The sequence below is a fragment of the Saimiri boliviensis genome, chromosome 2, assembly GCF_048565385.1.
Source record: "Saimiri boliviensis isolate mSaiBol1 chromosome 2, mSaiBol1.pri, whole genome shotgun sequence".
Classification (NCBI taxonomy): domain Eukaryota; kingdom Metazoa; phylum Chordata; class Mammalia; order Primates; family Cebidae; genus Saimiri; species Saimiri boliviensis.
In genome coordinates, this window is record NC_133450.1 from 215,648,552 (window position 1) to 215,670,832 (window position 22,281).

At 38.6% G+C, this 22,281-nt stretch overlaps 1 protein-coding gene and 1 long non-coding RNA gene across 7 annotated transcripts in view; both read left to right on the top strand.

The window, feature by feature from the left end:
* The window catches only part of RABGAP1 (RAB GTPase activating protein 1), a 178,597-nt gene that overhangs the window by 21,354 nt on the left and 134,962 nt on the right, over positions 1–22,281 (top strand). For 4 of the 6 annotated variants that reach the window (XM_074395311.1, XM_074395310.1, XM_074395309.1 and 1 more), the window contains one exon: positions 4,383–4,581. The exons of 1 other annotated variant lie outside the window; for it this stretch is intronic. In XM_074395311.1, the coding sequence (XP_074251412.1) occupies positions 4,432–4,581 (150 nt within the window). In that variant the 5' untranslated portion in view covers positions 4,383–4,431. Of the gene's footprint in view, positions 1–4,382; positions 4,582–22,281 lie in introns of those variants that run through there. One more of the 6 variants, XM_010351381.2, reaches the window with a different exon arrangement.
* LOC141583780 (uncharacterized) lies at positions 17,243–21,423 on the top strand. Its single transcript, XR_012516673.1, has 2 exons — positions 17,243–19,645; positions 19,965–21,423. It is a non-coding gene; the product is annotated as an uncharacterized LOC141583780 (long non-coding RNA).

Here is a 22,281-nt window from a genome sequence, read left to right on the forward strand (position 1 = left end):
AAAATGTCTGTCACCTGAAGTGACTTGACTTTTTAAAAAGAGAGGTAAAGCCAGATATGGTGGCTTATGCCTGTAATCCCAGCACTCTTTGGATAGCTAAGAATTTTTTTTTTTTCAATTAGCTGGGCATGGTGGCACACACTTCTGGTTCCAGCTACTCAGGAGGTAGAGGTAGGAGGATCATCTGAGCTGGGAGATCAAGGCTGCAGTGAGCTAGGATCATACTACTGCACTCCAGCCTGGGCAACAGAGCAAGACCCTGTCTCAAAATAAAAGTAGAGAAAGAAGCATCCTTGAACTTGTGTCCACCGACCTGCTCTGTTGGTAATTGAACTTGTTACAAGGGTCTAGGCTCATCATTTCTGTAAAAGGAGACAAACTCTGAGTGCCTTCCTACCAAACACCAGGCCATTCATATGTATGTTATCTTATTTTAAATGGGCTATCTTACTGAATGATTAGGATGACAAAATGAGATAAAAATGTGTATATTTGGCCAGGCGAGGTGGCTCATGCCTGTAATCCTAGCACTTTGAGAGGCCAAGGCAGGGGGATCATGAAGTCAGGAGTTCGAGACTAGCTTGGCCAACATGGTGAAACCCCATCTCTACTAAAGATACAAAAAATTAGCCGGCCATGGTAGTGCGTGCCTGTAATCCCAGTACTTGGAAAGCTGAGGCAGGAGAATCACTTGAACCCGGGAGGCGGAGGTTGCAGTGAGCTGAGATTGCACCATTGTACTCCAGACTGGGCGACAGGGCGAAGCTCCATCTCAAAAAAAAAAGTGTATATTTTATTCCTTTTTGTGATACATAAAGCATTTTTATTTGAAGTATTATTTTGCTTTTATTTAGATATTAACAACTTAGAATGTGAAATTAGGAAATGTATTTTTTTTTCCTCAATGATATGTTTCCTAACAACCAAATTAACTCCTACAAGGTGCTATAGACATAGGCCAAGACGTAGATGTTATGAAGTATTTAATTTGGGTTACTTTAATCAGTTAGTATCTGTTAAATTTTTTTGAATTTAAAGTTAGTTTTTGAAAAGCTATAACTATTGGGTGCTTATAATGTTCTTTGTGTATTGTTAAATGTTTTATGTATAGTTCTTAGTAATTTTTACAGTAGCTCTATGAGATCGATAGTATAACCTTAACTCTGTGGAAGCTGAGGCTCGACATGACAAGCTCATACTATTTGTAGTAGAACTGGTATTTTAACTTAGGTTTTCCTTAACTCCTAATGGTGTGCTTCAGCATCACAAATATGACCTCTGTATATAAAAAGTGGCCTTACATTTTCCTTGGGTGGCTTTTGCTCTTTTCCATTTTTATTTGCTATTTATCCTGCTTCTTTAACAAATAGTTGAGCACCTGCTATGTGCCAGGCATTATTTCAGGTGCTAGGGATCCAACACTTAGTCAAATGTAAAAACCCCTGCCCTTGTGAACCTTAGGTTCTAGTTTACATTGTATTTAAAAATGGATTACTAAAATGTATGTCAAGCTATAGGTGCTATGGAGAAGCCAGGTGACTGCAGGGTGTTTGGGGGAGGAATTTTGGTACTTTGTTGTCAATGGTGATTGGAATTAAAATCTGAAGGATGAAGAGTTAGAGAAGGGAATGTCTTATGGTAACTGATATATGTAGGAATTAAAAACAAACCCCTATGGTCTTGAGACAGAGGTTGTGAATGTCTAGAATTTGCCAGAAGTACAGCAAGTTCTGGGGTACCTCTTCATTATGGAGGCCAGGGAATGGGTGGTTTTATCTACATTTGTGGAGCTGATGGACTATTCCCTCTTCACTTCTGTCCATGGAGGCCAGAGAAAAGGAATCTTATTGTATAATTTTTCCTGTACTACTTAGTGTTTTGATAAACCTCATTCCTGCTGAGTGATTCAGTTACTTTCGGTTGCCAAAACAAATAATAAAGTATTTTATAAAGCATATTCTCCTATCACCTTCTCAAAGAAAGTAGGTGGAACTTTGAGCTTGCCAAATATTCTCAGTTCCTTAGTGTAATTACCAAAGTATATTGTTTTTGAGTCCAGAAAAGGATTATACAAAGTTGTTAGTGTCTCTGAGACCAGAGCTTTAGACTACTTTCCCAGGCCCTCTGCCATCCAACTGTTAATCACATTATAAAAGGTGGATAAAAGACTTAATTAATTGAGTATGAAACCTCTCTTAAAGTACAAACTCTAAAAAAAAGGTAAAGACTCCTTTACGCGATACTGAGTGTTTTGGGACAAGGCCCAAATTTGTGGCATTAAAAAGGCTTCACAATCTAATGGAAAGAGTAATGTCTTTGGAGTTAGGTAACTGGGTTTAACTTTTGGCTTTGACTGTAACCACATTACATTGAACAAGTTATACCGTCTCTCTAAGTGTTAATTTCCTCATTTGTGAAATAGAGCTGTGACAGTTAAGAGGCACTCACCATTAAATTATAACACAACATAATAGATGCTGTAGAAAAATCAAATGTAAAATGCTATAGGAACAGATATAAGGGAAACAGTTCATTTGATTCTGAGGTGAGCACAGGCAAGTGGACTGAGAAGACTAAGAGAGGGAGGTTTTACATCATGAGTGATGAGTTGGAGTTGATCAAGTACAGAAGTGAGGAAACCACTTCAGGAAGAGAATCCTGTGAGGGCATATATCTAAAGGTATAAAGTGTATCTCCATAGCAAAGTCTAAGTTAGTCCCTCTCCCAGCATATTCCCATAGTTTTCTTTACCCTAAATCAGTACTTATTAGGTACAATTTGCCTCTGCTCTCTGCTAAACTATAACTCCTTTGGGGCAAGGATCTATTTTCTTTTGTTTACTATAGCTTGTTCTTTATACCTTATCCACTCAATAAGTATTCATTGAATGGATTAAGTAAAACATTTTTCTTTGAAACTTTCAGAAGTACAATTTGAAGTGTTTTTTAATGCCACACTATGCATTTAGATTTGATCTTACTGAGATGTGTAATAGCTGTTAAGCAGAGAAAGTAGCTTAAATAAAAGGCAGCAGAGTCCAGGATTCTAGCCTTAGCTGTGCCATGCCATTAACTGGTTAAATGACCTTCTCTTGGGGTTGCCATTTATTTATCTAACAGTATTGATTTGTAAGTTTTTTTTTTCCCCCCTTCTTTTTACTGTGCCATCAACTTGATTTTAGACTTCTAAGTTTACTTCTAACTATAATACTCAGGGATTGTGTAATTTCTGCTACCAGGTATTTATATGTGGGCCTTTTAGGAGAAAATCGTGTTTGACACCTGGTGTATGCTCAATAAATATGTAGTCAATAATTAAAAATCCAAAGTATAAATCAAGACTTCTCCAGATAAATTAAACAGACTTTTAGAGCCTTATGTCTTTGAGTTACTAGATGAACATGGAGCCATAGCTACTTCTGTTAGTTAAAAACTCTGAGTATAATATTATATTGTTTTGTTGATGTTTTGACAACCAAATGAAATATTGTCACGAAGTTTGCAGAAGTTGGTTTTAAAATGATAGGTGAATTTAAGTTTTATTCCAAAAGTCAATAAATAATTGAATGAATTTTAATATGTGATACATCTTGATACTTTTTGCTGGGAATTTTTGGTATGAAACTCTTATTTGGATAATGTTCATATTGAGCTGAGTTCTAAGAAACTGTGATGTAGGAAGATGCAGTTTTTAATAAACTTCTCGTTTCTTGCTGTTTAAGGTATTTCCCAGCTCTAGAATTTATACTAAAATTTAACTGACTTGAATTTATTTATGTTGGGTGTTAATGTGAACTTTTGCCTGTTAAAACCTTGTTAATTTTTTTTTTTTTTTTTTTGAGACGGAGTTTCGCTCTTGTTACCCAGGCTGGAGTGCAATGGCGCGATCTCGGCTCACCGCAACCTCCGCCTCCTGGGTTCAGGCAATTCTCCTGCCTCAGCCTCCTGAATATTTTAAATTTAAGTTTCAATAATGCAAGGACAACCTTACTGTGCTCTTATAATGACTAAATGCTTTCCATTTCATTTACAAGTACAGCTTTAAAAATTAGAGGATAGAAAACAGAAGGCTAGTACTTAATTATTTTTGGAGGCTAAGACTCGAATTGCAACATAGGCCAAAGAAATCCCTGTAGGTAGTTAGAGTTATTCTGAAGGGAATATGTTTTATTTATTTAGTTTTGAAGTCTGAAATATCTTGGCCCTGAATAGCATGAAATTTTTTTATTATCTGGAATTTTAAAAAAACTAAGGTATAAGTAGTGAAAGTCTTAAAAAAATATTTTTGAAGCATTTACGAAAATTTCCATATATGTTGTGTAAGAATTAGAGTAAAATCTGGCAGACATTCTATATAAGTATCTTTATGGTTTTGTTTTTCAGGCATTAAAAAGTGTTTAATCATTCATGTGTTGAGCCTCATTCTTGAGTTATGGATGACAAGGCTTCTGTTGGAAAAATCAGTGTCTCCTCAGACTCAGTATCTACTCTTAATAGTGAAGATTTTGTATTGGTTTCCAGGCAAGGAGATGAGACACCATCTACAAATAATGGAAGTGATGATGAGAAAACAGGACTCAAGGTAAAACTCCATAACCTAAGTTTGTTTTGCTTAGCTTTTGTAAGCCCATTGCAAAACTTGGCCTTAAGAGAAAAGGGATATGGGAGGAAAGTGAGAACATAGAAGTAATATACTTCTTTTTCTTTAACATTAAAGAATTTTACTTGCACTTAGTGAATCATTTATAGTTGATTAAAAATTTTCACTCCGATTAGCTTTCCCTAAAATTTTCAGTACCCCTAAGTGTCAAAACTAGTGGTTATAGTATAAACATTTATCATTTTAGTATTGTTTTCACTTTTCCATTGAATTACAAGTTCTGATTTTGTTTGGTCCTGATTTACATAATATAAGGGCACTGGCAGGTCAAAGGTACTGTTTATAAAAATCAGTTTTAGGATTACTGAAACAACTTTAAACACCTGGTGACTCACACTTCCATTTGTTTATAATTTCTCAGCCACTGTTACTTCTTATCCAATGCTTTGTTATTATTCTACTCATTACTGATATAAATAAAAACAGATTATCTGTTAGTCATTTAAAATATAAGTAGCTTTAAAAATATTTTAACTCCTGTTTACATCTTTTCATGCAACAAATGTTTACTAAGTAATGACTGTGCTAAGTGTTGTTCTAAGTACTGGGGATATAGTGGTGAACAACACAGGCAAAGCTCCTTGCTCTTCTAGAGCTTTAATTCTAATGGGGGAAATAGACTCTAAGCAAATAAGAAAATTAATACATCAAGTAAATTTAGGTGCTGTGAAGAATAACAAAACAGGATATGTGGATAAAGAGTAAACAATATGCTTGTTCTTTGACCTTTAAAAATTTTTGTCAAAATTTTGAAAACTTGTTAGGTGCTATGGCTCACACCTGTAATCCCAGCACTTTGGGAGGTCTTGGCAGGCAGATCACTTGAGCCCAGGAGTTGGAGACCAGTCTGGGGAACATGGCAAAACCCCATTTCTACAAAAAAGCCAGGTGGTGGTGCACACCTTTATTCCCCACTGCTTGGGAGGCTTAAGTGGAAGGATCAATTGCGGGCACGAGGTAGAGGCTGCAGTGAACCATGGTCACACCCTGGTTGACAGAGTGAGATCCTGTCTCAATAGAGAAAAAAATCCTTACTCCTACTTATAAATGTATAGAGGAATAAATAAAAACAGTAAAACTTAAAATCAGTTAAAGAGTGAATGACAAGTACTGTTTTAGAGAAGGTCTTAAGATGACATCTAAGGTGAGCCCCAAATGAAATGAGGAAAAGGGCCATGGAAAAATCTGGGAAAAGAGCTTTCCCGTGGGAGCAGCAAATTGAAAGACCAGGAGGAGAAACACCCTCGCTAGGACAGAGGTTGAAAGTAAAAAGCTGTAAAGGATGAAATTCAGTAATGGGTGTGGGATGGATTGTGTAGAACCCTATGGAGCTTAGTAGGAAGTTTGGGGCTTTGTTAAAAAATAATAAAAAGTGAGTGGAAGTTTTGGAGAGATTTGAGTAGGATCATAATCTAATTTGTATTTTTAAAAGCTTGCTGGTTAAGAGGGACTAGTAGGATGATAGCATGTCCTACTCTCCAGCAAAAGTGGTGACAACTATAAAAATAATACATTTAAGATCTCTGAAAGTGTTTTAAAGGAAATACAGCAAATGAAAAAACATTTATTCAAGAGTTTTTTCAAGAAAATTTACTAAAATTTGGTCAGAGCGACAAGAACTTGTTATTGGTAACAAGACCTGCCCTTTCCTTACTGTATCCCAGCTGAGAGAGATGGTAACTTCTTTTCATATTGATGCAGTGAAGAAGACAAGAATCCCTGTCCCCCACCAGCTCTCATTCTGGGCTGTCTTCTAGAGCAGGAGCAAGATATCAGTATTTCTCATCCTGCTTCCCCATGCCTGTTTCTGGCCAACCGTGACTAAGAGGTGGGGGCTTCGTTTTTCTACCCAGCCCCTGCTCTTGGGACAGAGAATTTACTTTGGGCACAGCAGCTAACCCTGGGGTGTCACTCAATTACACCCCAGTGTGTCATCGTACAACTTCCAGCTCCAAAGCCATGTCTCAGAGGTTTTACCTGCAGGGAAACGGCCATAAAGCAGTCTTCTTAAAGGAATGGGCTTCATTCACGACAGAGCCTAGAAAAGTAAAAGCCTAAGGTTACTCTAAAAACTAGTGGAGATTGTGGTGAAAGGTTTGGAGGAAGACTGGTAGATTGATTGGACATTTAGGCTTGACTGTAGACGTGCTAATTTGCCTGAGAAAACTAGGGAAAGACACAGCTGGGGGGACATCACCAAGGGTCAAAACAAATCTCAACCCTCTGGAACTTTCACTTCGAAGATACCCAAGTTTGATTGACTTAGACTATGGAGCAGTTCATACTGCAGTGCATTGTTGTAATCATTACAGCAATCTGACAGCAATTAGTGGAATTTAACAAGCTAGATGTGGTCAGAGAAACCAAGAGTCAGCAAGAGCCCTGCCCACACCTCCCATCCCAAGGTGACAGTGAGCAATCTGAAGTCTGAGCTCCATGAGGACCAACACCAGAGGCTTAACATTGGGGGTAGGACAATGGAATCTACAAAAATCAACTAGCCAGTCACCCAGTAAACAAGCCTAAACAATAACAAATCTTGAAGTGGGGAGACCAGTACTTAGAGTTGGTACAATATATTATATCAAGTATCTAGTTTCTAACCGAAAATTGTAAGATCGGAGAAACAAGAAAATATGACCCAGGCATCCTGTTAAAAAAACAAGCAATAGGTATTGCCTGTGAGAGTAACTGGTTGGATTTAACAGAGCTTTCAAGGTAGCCGTTATAAGTATGTTCAACAAACTAAAGGAAATCATGCTTAATGAAATGAAGGTGTGATGATAGTTTCACATGAAATAGAGAATATTAGTAGAGATAGAAATCATTTTTAAAAGAACCAAATGGAAATTCTGGAATTGAAAATCATAGTAACTGAAATGAAAAACTCACTTGAGGGGCACAGCAGTACATTTCAACTGGCAAAAGAAAGAGTTAATGAACTTGACAATAAATCAGTAGAAATTACTCAAAGAACATTAAGAAAAAAATGTAGGAAAAAAGCAGCCTCAGAAAAATATGGGAAACTATTAAGTGTACCAACATGCTTGTAATAGGAGTATCAAAAGGAGAGGAGAAAGAGAAATTACTAGAAAAAAATTTAAAGTAATAATGCCTGAAAATATCCTAAATTTATCAAAGGACAATAATTTATACATCCAGGAAGTTCAGTGAACTTCATGTAGGATAGATGCAAAGAGATTTACAAAGAGGCATATCTTGGTAAAAATGCTAAAAGCCAAAGACAAGGAAAATATCCTGAGAGCAGCAAGAGATAAGTGACTTATCACTTACAAGAGAACCTCACATGGGACAACATATTCAAAGCACTTAAACTGTTAACCAATGATTCTATGTCCAGCAGAGCTATTATTTAAAACTGAAGTTTCTTTGAAATAAAGGCATTTTGAGGTAAAAACTCAAGAGAATTGCTGCTGGCAGATCTACTTTACAAGAAACACTAAAGGAAGTTCTTCAGGCTGAAAGCCAGTTACTCTAAATAATGATTTTAATCCATGTGAAAAATTAAAGAGCACCAGTAAAAATAATTATGTAGTGATAAAAGATACTGTAAATGCATATTTTCTCCTTTTCTTCTTTTTTATATTGTGTATGTCTATCATGTATATATAGGCACTTAATAGCTATACATTTCCCTAAGAACTGTTTAATCTGTATCCCATAAAGTATACTAGGTATCCTTACTATACCTACTGCATTTTACTGCAGTATTATATACTATGTATATAGTATGTTGTTGGGCCTATGATAGGTGGAAATGTAATATATTTGCCAGTAGTAGGGAAAAGGAGATAAAATAGGGACAGATCTGTGTTTGGGCTTGGAAATAATTCCATGTAGTAACTCAAATTCATAAGAATAAATGAAGAAAACCAGAAATGGTAAATAAGAAGGTTAATATAACAAAAGCTGTAAATATACATTGGTTCTTCTCTCAACTTCTTTAAAGGTATATATACAATTATATAAAGTAATAATTGTGACAGCATATTGTTGGACTTCTAACATTTATAGATATAATGTGTAAAACAATACCACAAAGGGCAGGATGTATAGAGCTATGTATGAATAGTGTTTCTATATCTCAGTGGAATTGAGTATAAATCAGATGCTCATTCTGATAAATTAAGATGTAGATTGTTTCAAGTCCAACAGAATTTAAAGATAGATTTTTTTTGATAAGGGTAGTCCCAGCACTTTGGGAGACTGAGGTGAGTGGATTGCTTGAGCCCAGGAGTTCAAGACCAGCCTGGGCCACATGGTGAAACCTCATCTCTTTAAAAAAAAAAAAAAAGTACATTGTAAGTTCCTAGAGGAACTACCAATCTTTTATTACTACATATGTGGAAAAAAGTCATTAAAGAAATGTAAATGCTATATTAGAAAATATTTACTAAGCCCAAAATTAAGCAATAAAAGAGGCACAAAAAGACGGGAGACAAACTGAAAAATGGTAAAGTTGGCAGTTTTGAATCCAACCAGATGAATAATATTAAATGTAAATAGATTAAGCAACATAATCAAAAGGGCAGATACTGTTAGATTGGATAAAAATACATGATCCAACTGTATGCTATCTGTAAGATATACTTTAGATTGAGAGATACAAATAGATTTAAAATAAAAGGATGGAAAAATGAAATGCAAACAGCAATTATAACAAAGCATGGCTGGGCACTGTGGCTCATGCCTGTAATCCCAGCACCTTGGGAGGCTGAGGCAGGTGGATTGCCTGAGGTCAGGAGTTCAAGACCAGTCTGACCAACATGGGAAAACCCTAGCTCTATTAAAAATACAAAATAATTAGGCATGGTGGCATATGCCTGTAATCCCAACTACTAGGGAGGCTGAAGTAAGGGAATTGCTTGAACCAGGGAAGTGGAGGTTGCAGTGAGCTGAGATCACACCACTGCACTCCAGCTTGGGCAACAGAGTGAGACTCCTCTAAAAAAAAAAAAAATAGGTTGGAGTGGCTATTCTCATTTTAGATAAAATAAGTCTATTTTATGAGAGATAACATATGAATAATGACATTTTATAATCTTAGAAGGATCAGTCCATCACAGACATCTGACAGTTACATACCTAATAGCCAAGCACCAAAATACTGACAGAAATGAAGAGAAAATGGACAATTCAAGAATAATTGTTGGCCGAGCGTGGTGGCTTACGCCTGTAATTTGGGAGGCTAAGGCAGGTGGATTGCTTGAGCTCAGGAGTTTGAGACTAGTCTGGGCAACATAGCAAGGCCCTGTCTCATTTAAAAAAATAAAAAAATAAAAAAGTGTTGAAGATTATAATACCCTGCTTTCAATAATGAAGGGGACAACTAGGCCGATCAAGAAGGAAATAGAAGGCTTGAATAACACCGTTGACCAACTAGAGCTAACAGATCTGTAGAACACTCATCCCAACAATAGCAGAGTATTCGTCTTTTCAAGTGCCCCCAAAGTATTAAGCCAGCCATAAGGGCAGGAGACTAGAAATAAATAACAGGAGTGAAACTGAAAATTTACTAAAAGTGGGGAAATTAATGTACTCCTGAATAAGAAGTCAAAGAAGAAATAAAAAAGGGAATTAAAAATACTTGAGATGAATGAATGCAAATACAGTACACTAAGACTGATGGAATACAGCTTAAACGGTTCTTTTTTTTTTTTTTTTTTTTTTTGAGATGGAGTCTCTCTCTGTCACCCAGGCTGGAGTGCAGTGGCGTCATCTCGGCTCACTGCAGCCTCCATCTCCCGGGTTCAAACGATTCTCCTTAAACAGTTTTTAGGGAAATTTATAGCCATTAAGTTCCTATGTTGACAAAGAAGAAAGACCTAAACTTAATATCCTAACCTTCCACCTTAAGACACTAGTAAAAGAAGGGTACACTAAGACTAAAACAATCAGAAGGAAGGAAAAGAAAAGAACAGAAATTAATGAAACAGAAGAGCAGTAGAGAAAAATCAGTGAAACCAAAAATTGGTTCTTTGAAAATACCAACAAAATTGACAAAGCTTTAATTAGATTGACCACAAAAAAAGAAGACACAATTTACTAGATCATAAATGAAAGGGGATAATACTACTAATATTATATAGAATTATAAAGGAGTATTAGAGTGTGTGCTAATCAGATATTTAGATGAAATGGACAAATTTGTAGAGTGACATTGATGAAACTGATAAAATAGTCTGACCAGATCTGTAACAAAGAATTGGCAATTAAAAAAAAGTACCCCAAAGAAAACCCTGGGCTCAGGTGGCTGTACTGCTAAATTCTGTCAGATATGTAAATAAGAATTAATATCTGTTCTGCACAAACTCTCCCCTGCAATAGAAAATTAGGAAATACTTTCCAACTTACTCTGTGAGAACACTATTACCCTGCTACCAAAATTGGACAAAGACATCAAAGGGAAACTGCACACCAATGTCTTTAATGCATGTGAACACAAAAATCCTTAAAATACTAGCAAAGTGAATTCATCTGGTATATAAATATAAAAAGGATTATTACATACCATGATCAAGTGGGAGTTATTCCAGGAATGTGTAGTTTAACTTCTGAAAATTATTATACACCATATCTATAGGATAAAAAGCAAAACTCACACGATCATCTCTGTAGATGCAGAAAAAGCATTTGACAAAAAAGCAACACCTTTTCAGGACAAAAAGAAAGAAATGAAAAACTCATACTAGAAATACAATGGAACTTCTCAACCTGATAAAGCACATTTACAAAGAGCTCACAGGTGAAGTCATAGTTAATGGTGAAAGACTGGATTCTTTTCCCCGCTAAGTTTTAAGAATAGGACAAGGAGGTCTACATTCACCACCATTCTTCAGCATTGTTCTAGGGCCAGGTACAGTGGCTCATGCCTGTAATCCCAGCACTTTGAGAGGCTGAGACAGGATCGCTCGCGCCTAGGAGTTTGAGAACAGCCTGGGCAACATGCAGAGACTCCATCTCTACAAGAAAAAAGTTTTATTTAATTAGCTGATATGGTGGCATGTGCTTGTAGTCCCAGTTATTTGGGGGGCTGAGGTGGAAGGATTGCTTGAGCCAGAGAGGTCAAGGCTGCAGTGAGTTGTTATCATACCCACTGCACTCCTACCTGGGCAACAGAGGGAGACCCTCTCTCTACTTAAAAAGAAAAAGATACTATCAAGAAAAGTGAAAAACAACCAAAAAAATACAATGAAAGAATTTATGATAATAGTTCTAAGAAATATAAAGGACTAAACCATCAACTGCTGAATGGATAAACAAAATGTGGTATGCAAGGAATATTAGTAAGCCATGAATTCTGATACATGCTACAACATAGATGAACCTTGAGAACGTGCTGAATGACAGGTCAGTCACAAAAGACTGCAAATTACATAATTTCATTAATATGAAATATTCAGAATAGGCAAATATTTAGAGACACAAAATAGATGAGTGGTTGCTTAGGGCTGGTTGGGGGGCCTGGGGAGAATAGAAAGGTGATACTTAAGGGTATATTGTGCTGCTTTTTAAAATTATTTTATTAAAAAATTTTTTATTTGAGATGGAGTCACATTCTGTCTCCCAGACTGGAGTGCAGTGACTTGATCTCAATTCAGTGCAACCTCCTTCAAGTGATTCTCCTGCCTCAGCCTCTCAAGTAGCTGGGATTACAGGCATGTACCACCATGCCTGGCTAAATTTTGTGTTTTTAGTAGAGACAGGGTTTCACCATGTTGGCCATGCTGGTGTCAAACTCCTGACCTCAGGTGTTCTGCCTGTCTTGGCCTCCCCAAGGGTTGGGATTACAGGTGTAAGCCACTGCCCCCAGCCTATGCCACTTTTTGAGGTAATGGAAATGTTTCAAAATTGATTCTGGTAGTTGCATGTATCTGTGAATATACTTAAATTGTTGAACATACATTTTAAGTAAATGAATTGTATGGTTTGTAAATTATATCTCAATCTTTTCTAAAAAGCTCTCTGGACAATTAGCAGGAAAGGGGCAAGAGTGGTAGCAAGGAGAGCAGGGGTAAATGTGCTCTGATTCAGGATATGTTTTAGTATTAACGTGGGTAAATTAGATGTAGGGTATGAGGTAAAGAGAAGTAGATGATTCCTAGATTTTGGCCTGGCTGTTTAGTCTAATCCTGGACTAAACAATAACGCCATTACCTCAGTAATGCCACTTACTGAGATGGGAAAGAGAAAGGTAAATCCAGAATTGGGGCAGGAGAACATATTACTTTTGAGATGACTGTTAGTTGTTTCTTTGAAGGTGTCAGGTAGGTAGTTTGGTAGTTGGATGTATGAGACTCAGCGAAGGAGAGGTTGGTTGTGATTGCCATCAACAGTATTTACATGCTATTAAAAGCTATGAAATTATGGCTGGGTGCATTGGCTCATGCCTGTAATCCCAGCACTTTTGGAAGCCAAGGCAGGCAGGGCACCTGAGACCAGGAGTTTGAGACCAGCCTGGCTAACATGGTGAAACCCCATCTCTAACTAAAAATACAAAATTAGCTGGGTATGGTGGTATAGTCTATAATCTTAGCTATTCAGGAGGGTGAGGCAGGAGAATTGCTTGAGCCTGTGAGGCAGAGGTTGTAGTGAGCCTAGATTGCGCCATTGCCCTCTAGCTTGGGTGACAAGAGTGAAACTCTTGTCTCGAAAAAAAAAAAATAATAATAATAAATAAAGCAGTGGAATTAGATGAGACCACTCACAATGTGAGTGTAGATACTGAAAAGACGAATGATAAGAATTTGTTCTTGGGGTACTTTAATATTCAGATGAAATGAATAGAAATCAGCAGAAAAAAAAAACAAAACAAGAAATAACTACTGAGATATAAGAAAACCTAAGTGTTGGGCCGGGCACGGTGGCTCAAGCCTGTAATCCCAGCACCTTGGAGGCCGAGGCGGGTGGATCACGAGGTCAACAGATCGAGACCATCCTGGTCAACATGGTGAAACCCCGTCTCTACTAAAAAAAATACAAAAATTAGCTGGGCATGGTGGTGCGTGCCTGTAATCCCAGCTACTCAGGAGGCTGAGGCAGGAGAATTGCCTGAACCCAGGAGGCGGAGGTTGCGGTGAGCTGAGATCGCGCCATTGCACTCCAGCCTGGGTAACAAGAGCGAAACTCTGCCTAAAAAAAAAAAAGAAAAGAAAAAAAGAAAACCTAAGTGTTTTAGTTCATTTTGACACTGCTGATAAACACATACCTGAAACTGGGAAGAAAAATAGCTTTAATAGACTTAGAGTTCCACATGTCTGGGGAGGCCTCACAATCATGGCAGAAGGCAAGGAGGAGCAAGTCACAGCTTATCTTACATGGATGGCCGCAGGCAAAAGAAGAGTGCTTGTGCAGAAAAACTCCCGTTTTAAAAACAATCAGATCTTATCCCTCTCTCTCTACTCTGCACTGGGAGCAGCTCTCCTGCCACAGCCCTTAACCCCCTGAAAATGTTCTCCTGCTCCAAGTTTGTCTCCACTCCCTCCAGCGCCTCCCAGCTACTGAGCGGTTCACTGTCTCCAGTAATTGGAGACAGTGACAGATGAGAGCCTCAGCAGCTTAGCAGTCTCATGCCCCCTTACTGCACTTGTCTCTAGCTGCAGCTTCCAAACCAGCGCCATCTCCACCTACCAGCGCCATCTCCACTTCCTGTAGGTCTTTATCCCATGTGTGGTTGGCCTTTTGTGTTTATTTCCCTGTACCTCCCCAGGTGGCCTGGGGAATGTGATTCGTTCAGGGTTTGACAGAGAAAATACAAATAAATGCTGTATTAATAAGAAAAAAAAAAAACAAAACCATCCGATCTCCTGATACTCACTATCACGAGAACAGCATGGGAAAGACCTGCCTCCATGATTGAGTAACCTCCCTCCAGGTTCCTCCCCGACACATGGCAATTGTGGGAGTTACAACTCACTATGAGATTTGGGTGGGGTGGGGACACAGCAAACCCATATCACTGTGAGAGCAGAATTCCTTGGAAGACAAGTGAGGAAAGTGTTTTAGGAAAGCAGTAGTGATCAGGTATGTGTGATTTGGCTAAAAGGTTGATTTAGATGATAAGTGAAAAATAACAAAATGCAGGCCTTGGGGACCCTCAAGAAAAGTGGGTTTGTTTTTTTTTTTTTTTTTTTTTTTTTTTGCAGAGATTAGACTGTAGTAAGGTTAGTGTGGCTTCACTAATAAATGGGAGATGAGAAAGAAGTGGAAATACAAGCTTTTTCAAGGACTTTTGCTATAAAAGGACAGAAAAATTGAGTGGTAGCTGCAGGGGTTATGAATTTTATTGTATGACTGTAGGATATTTATATATTGGTAGGAATTATTCAGTAAAAAGGGTATGTTACTAATATGAAAGAAGACCAAAATCTTTGATTAGTGAAAAGAGTTTCCTGTGCATAAGTGGAATATTTAGCATAGGAACAGTTTCTAGAAATTAAGACAGCAGTAATATGCAAGTAAGTCCGTCTTGTCACTTTTTGGATTTCCTCCATTTGAAAATTTTCTTGTAAACTTTTGGAGTTCAGTTTGACTTACTCTTCCTGTTTCTACTTTAATGAATCATTTATGGTATATGGCAGGTCCCTTAGGTATCTTCCTAAGAACTTTTTTTTTACTCTTTCATGTTTTTTATTTTATTATTTTTAAAAATTTTTTCTACCCAAATCAAAAGGATGGGTGTTTTTCTTTTTCTTTTTCTTTTTCTTTTTTGAGACGGAGTTTCGCTCTTGTTACCCAGGCTGGAGTTCAATGGCGCGATCTTGGCTAACTGCAACCTCCGCCTCCTGGGTTCAGGCAATTCTCCTGCCTCAGCCTCCTGAGTAGCTGGGATTACAGGCATGTGCCACCATGCCCAGCTAATTTTTTGTATTTTTAGTAGAGACGGGGTTTCACCATGTTGACCAGGATGGTCTCGATCTGTCGACCTCGTGATCCACCCGCCTCGGCCTCCCAAAGTGCTGGGATTATAGGCTTGAGCCACCGTGCCCGGCTCTTTTTTTTTTTTTTTTTTTTGAGACAGAGTTTTGATCTTGTTTTCTGGTGTGGAGTGCAGTGGCGCAATTTTTTCCTCCCGGGTTTGAGCGATTCTCCTGCCTCAGCCTCCTGAGTAGCTGAGATTATAAGCGCACACCACCACACTTGGCTAATTTTTTTGTATTTTCAGTGGAGACAGGGTTTCACCATGTTGGCTACGCTGGTCTTGAACTCCTGACCTCAAGTGATCCACTCACCTTGGCCTCCCAAAGTGCTGGGATTACAGGCATGAGCCACCATGCCTAGTCTTTTTTCTGAATTTTTAATTTTTGTGGGTGCATAGTAGGTGTATATATTTATGTGTTAATGTGTATATATGTGTTACATGAGATGTTTTCCTACAGGTATGCAATGAGTAATAATTACATCAGGGTAAATGGGGTATCACCTTAAGCGATTATTCTTTGTGTTGCAATTCAGTTCTACTCTTTTTTTTTTTTTTTTTTAGTGAGGTCGAGTCTTGCTCTGTTTCCCAGGCTGGAGTGCAATGGTGCAATGTCGACTTACTACAACCTCCACCTACTGGGTTCAGATGATTCTCATACCCCAGCCTCCTGAGTAGCTGGGACTACAGGCATGCACCACTATGCCTAGCTAACTTTTGTATTTTTAGTACAGATGGGGTTTTGCCGTGTTGGTCAGGCTGCTGTCGAACTCCTGGCCTCAAGTGATTTGCCTTCCTTGGCCTCCAAAAAACGCTAGGATTACAGGCATGAGAAACTGTGCCTGGCATAGCTATACTCTTTTTAGTTATTTTTAAATGTACAGTTAAATCATTTTTTACTATAGTCACCCTATTGTGTTAGCAAATACTAGGTTTTATTTATTCTAACTACCGTTTGTCTTGTTTACCAGATAGAAATACCTCTTTAGTCATGTGGTACATAACATTTCAGTCAGCAACCAACTGCATGTATAAAGGTGGTCCCAGAAGATTATAATACCATATTTTTATAGTACCCTTTCTGTGTTTAGGTATGTTTAATATACACATACTTACTATTGTGTTAGAATTGCCTACAGTATTTAGTATAGTAACATGCTGTACAAGTTTGTAGCCTAGGAGTAACAGGCCATACCATATAGCCTAGGTGCATCCTAGGCTATGCTTCCTAGGTTTATGTAAGTACACTATGATGTTTATACAACAAAGTGCCCAACAGTGCGTTTCTCAGAATGTATCCCTGTTGTTAAGTGATGCATGATTGTGTTTTATAGACAAGGAAATTGAGGAACTTGTTCTCCAAATGTGAAGTATTTCCTCTGTGGGTTTTAATTTTGGTACATTTGTATATTATGTAGGGTTATTATAGATAGAACTGGAAGTGAAGAATTATTAAAATTGTTAAATCTGTAAGGTCTATTGTTAGAGGAAGTTATAATGGTAATATTGGAGATATCTTGCCCTGTGGTACTCTCCTTTTTGAAACCTTGTTTTGTTTCTCAGCCCCTAGTAGAATGACTAACGAAATGACTTAAAAAAAAAAAAATTTGTAGAGCATCTTATCTACCTTCCTAACAATTTTTTTTTTTTTTGCCATTTCAGTGTGATACAATAAGAAATTTAAAACATTTTATTTAGTTTATTTTGTAGAGGCAGGGTCTTCATATATTGCCCAGACTTCAAACTCCTGGCCTCAAGTGATCCTTCCACCTTGGCCTCCTAAAGTGTTGGGATTACAGTCGTGAGCCACCATGCCTGGCCAACATGAAATTTAATAAATTCCAAGGCTCTTGAGCTTTGTTTGTTTATTTGTTGAGACAGAGTCTTACTCTCTTGCCCATGTTGAAGTGGAGTGGTGCGATCCCTGCTTACTACAACCTCCGCCTCCTGGGTTCAGATGATTTGGGCCTTAACCTCCTAAGTAGCTGGGATTACAGGCATGTGCCACCATGCCCGGCTAATTTTTTTTTTTTTTTTTTTTTTTTAGTAGAGATGGGGTTTTGCTGTGTTGATCAGGCTGGTCTCAAACTCTTGGCTTCAAGTCATCCACTTACCTCAGCCTCCCAGTGTGCTAGGATTACAGGTGTGGGCCACTGCACCAGGCCCTGGAATTTTTCTTTGTTTCTGTTTTAGTGCTAACATTTATGCTTGGGACATACACATAAAAGTAGAACCATGAGCTAGGTGTCATAGTGTATACCGGTAGTCCCAGCTACTTAGGAGGCTGATGCAGGAGGATTGCTCAAAGCCAAGAGTTCAAGACTGCAGTGCTCTATAAGCATGCCTGTGAATAGCCACTGCAGTCCAGCCTGGGCAACATAGCAAGACCCTGTCTCAAAAAAGAAAATTTTTAAAAACTTTTATTTTAGATAAGGGCATACATGTACAGGTTTGTTACAAATGTACGTTACATGATTCTGAGGTTTGGGATACAATTAAACCCAGGTAGTAAGCGCAGTACCCAATAGGTAGTTGTTCAACCCTTGTCCTCCTGTCTCCTTCACTTCCTACCCTCTGTTGTAGTCCTCAGTGTCCATTGTTCCCATCTTTATGTCCATGTGTACCCAATGGAAAACAGATTTTAAAAGCCTGTCACTATTCCACCTCACAACTCCAAAATCCCAATTGAGTGTCTTGTAACATCATTTGACAGCTAGTAATCTACTACAGGATAATAATTCCCATTTTTGAAAATATGATAACCTACAGAGCCTAAGAAGGTTCCAATATAAAATAATTAGAAAAGCTAGCTGAAATGTTACAATTTAATTGCCTAGCTATATTTACAAGAAAGTAATGGCAGTCTTTAAGGAACAAAAACAAAGAGGAGACTGAAAGCTGGAACTATACATATGGGCTGACATTTGGACTGCACTGAGAAATTTGCTATTCTTTATAAACAAAATGCTTGGGTTTTGATAACTACATTGGGCAAAAGGTAAGGCCTGGGTTTAGAGAGAGAGGTGTTGGAGCTAAGATCTCCTCATACAGTATACTCAGGGCTACATCCTAACTTGAAAGGATATGGGAGAAATTCTCCCTGTACTCACAGGAGGAACATAAGGAAACATATTTCTTAGCTTGGACACTAATTTGGAGGAGAGTTTTATTGAGAATTTATGCCCACCAGGCTTGCCTTGATGTATGTTTAGAGCTTGAGTTTGCACTGCTTGTATGATCCTTGGTTGGTAATACTCCAGGCACCTTACAGAAGCAATTGCAGAACTACTCTGGAGGAACATACTTGCCACCCAGGCTACATGGTATTCCCCCAGATAACCCCATTAAAGCAAAGCACACAACCCACAATTTATAAATACATGCAAAGAATTACTCACTATGAGCAAGTTAGCAAACCCAAGCAGAATTGAATCCCACTAGAACTTGGGCATTAGAATTATTAGGTATAACCTTTAAGGTAAATTTGATTAAAATCATTAAAGACTTAAAGCAAAATTAGAAAACATTTAAAAAGGATACAATATCAAAAAATGTAAAAATTAAGCAAACTAAAAATGGAATTCTACAATTTAGAGCCAGTGAAATTAAAAGTGCAGAAGATGTGTTAAACAGCAAATTACACATGGCTGAAGAGAGAATCAAATACCTGGAAAATGGATCTGAAGAAATTATCCAGAAGATAGCATTTGAAAGATAAGATGTGAAAGACCACTTAAATGACATGAAAATTAAGATGAGAAGGACCAGTCATCTTAAGTGTTCTATAATAAGCGAATGTGGGAGATGGAAGAAAATACTTGAAGAGAGAATTGTTGAATATTTTCCAGAAGTGATAAAAGATATAAATCATTGGCTTTAAAAAACACAGTAAGTGCCAAGTGGAATGATAGTGAAACTGGAGAACATCATAGCCAGAGAGAAAATAATAAAAGGCTGAGTGAGTATAGAGACGAACTGGACTTGGTGCCTGTATGTAAGATGTTTATAGCTTAGGGTAGATGACAGTTTTTAAAAATCTTGTTACAGGCCGGGCGCGGTGGCTCAAGCCTGTAATCCCAGCACTTTGGGAGGCCGAGGCGGGTGGATCACGAGGTCAAGAGATCGAGACCATCCTGGTCAACATGGTGAAACCCCGTCTCTACTAAAAATACAAAAAAAAAAATTAGCTGGGCATGGTGGCACATGCCTGTAATCCTAGCTACTCAGGAGGCTGAGGCAGGAGAATTGCCTGAACCCAGGAGGCGGAGGTTGCGGTGAGCCGAGATCGCGCCATTGCACTCCAGCCTGGGTAACAAGAGTGAAACTCCGTCTCAAAAAAAAAAAAAAAAAAAAAATCTTGTTACAGTTGTGTCTACTAGTTTTTCCTTCCTAAAAAATTAACTCTGCCTGTTGTAGTGACACATGTCTGTACTCCCAGCACTTTGGGAGGCTGAGGCAGGAGGATCACTGGAGCACAGGAGTTTGAGACAAGCCTGGGCAACAACAGTGAGACCCTGTCTCTTTTTTCAAAAAAAATAAAAAACCAAGTTACTTCAGTACTCAGTGGATTAAAACAATCAATTTCTTGGCTGGTTGTGGTGGATCATGCTTGTAATCCTAGCACTTTGGGAGGCCGAGGTGGGCGCATCACAAGATCAAGAGATCGAGACCATCCTGGCCAACATGGTGAAACCCCATCTCTACTAAAAATTCAAAAATTACCTGGGTGTGGTGGTGCACACCTATATTCCCAGCTACTGGGGAAGCTAAGGCAGGAGAATCGCTTGAACACAGGAGGTAGAGGTTGCGTTGAGCCGAGATCACGCCACTGCATTTTAGCCTGGCAGCAAAGTAAAACTCCATCTCAAAAAAAAAAAAAAAAAAAAAAAGAAACAAAAAAACTCCCCCTCCAAAAAAACATTTAAAAAATGATTTCTCTTGATCTGTGGATTGGTTGTGAATATTTGCTCATCTTGTACTCATACAACTTCATTCATCTGATGGGTTAGGTGGGTACTGGGCTTGACTAGGATAGCTGGGTTTCCCTCCATGTAGTCTCTCAATTTAGACTTCTTTATGGCAGTGTGATCTTAGGACAGGAGTAGTAGCTGTAAGGCCCTTAGGCTTGAGGCTTGGACATTACACCATGTGGATTCTCTTGTTTAAAGCAAGTCACAAGTTCAGTCCAGATTCAAGGTTTGGGGAAAATAGGCTATATCTCTTGATTGGAGCTGCTGTAGAGATTCTCTGGCCATATTTGATTTTCAGCATCAATATAGTTAAATGAATGCTGTGGTGCAGATGAGCGAAGGGTGTTATAGAACAGAGGATGGAAACCTAACTCAGCTTGAGGGAAGGGTCAAGGAAGGCTTCTTGGAGTGGATGATGCTTCAGATAAGCCGTTTAAAGAAAAGAGTTATGTGATGGTGTGGTTATAGAAAACATAGAGGTATGGCTGGGCACGGTGGCCCACACCTGTAATCCCAGCACTTTGGGAGGCTAAAATGGGAGGATTGCTTGAGCTCAGGAGTTTGAGACCAGCCTAGGCAGTATAGTGAGAGCCCATCTCTTAAAAGCAAAAGAAAACCCCGCAAAACATAGAGGTATATTTCTTTTTCTAATCTAGTCATCCATAAGCAGTTTTGTTGTTGTTGTTGTTGTTGTTTTCGAGATGGGGTCTCACTCTGTCCCCTAGGCTGGAGTGCAGTGGCACATTCTCGGCTCACTGCAAACTCTTCCTCCTGGGTTCAAGCAATTCTCCTGCCTCAGCCTCCCACGTAGCTGGGATTACAGGTGTGTACCACCACGCCCAGCTAATTTTCGTATTTTTAAGTAGAGACCAGGTTTCACCATGTTGGTCAGGCTGGTCTCGAACCTCTGACCTCTTGATCCATCTGCCTCAGCCTCCCAAAATGCTAGGATTACAGGAGTGAGTCACCGTACCAGGCTGTATTTTTCTTGGTTAAATGTTTTGACAACTCATATCAAAATCTGATAACTTTCCATAAAACAGAAGAAGTATTTTCGATTTTTTTTGAGACAAAATTTTCCTCTTGTTGCCCAGGCTGGAGTGCAGTGGCGTGATCTCAGTTCACTGCAACTTCTGCCTCCCAGGCTCAGGCGATTCTCCTGTTTCAGCCTCCTGAGTAGCTGGAACTTCAGGTGCGCACCACCATGCCTAGCTAATTTTTGTATTTTTAGTAGAGATGGAGTTTTACCATGTTGGCCAGGCTGGTCTTGAATTCCTGACCTCAGGTGATCCACCTTCCTCAGCCTCCCAAAGTGCTGGGATTACCGGCGTGAGCCACGGTGCCTGGCCAGAACATTTATTTTCTCCATCTGATTGACTATAAGTTCCTTTGAGTTAGGGATCTTAGCTCTTAGCCAGAGATACTCTATAAAGAATGTCTCATACAAAGAAGTGAGTCTGTAACATGTGGCAAGATCCAGAAGCTTGAAAGAACATGGAGTCAGGACTACTGTGTGTAGTAGAAATGATTGTATTTGCTTTCCTTTTTGTCCCAAGATGCAAATAGCCTTGCCATGTTTTTTGTTTGTTTGTTTGTTTTTTAAATATAATAATGTTTGCTTGATATAGAAAACCAGACTGTAAAAGAAGTAATTAAATCTAGCCATGGCCAGACATGGTGGCTTATGCCTGTAATCCCAACACTTCGGGAGGT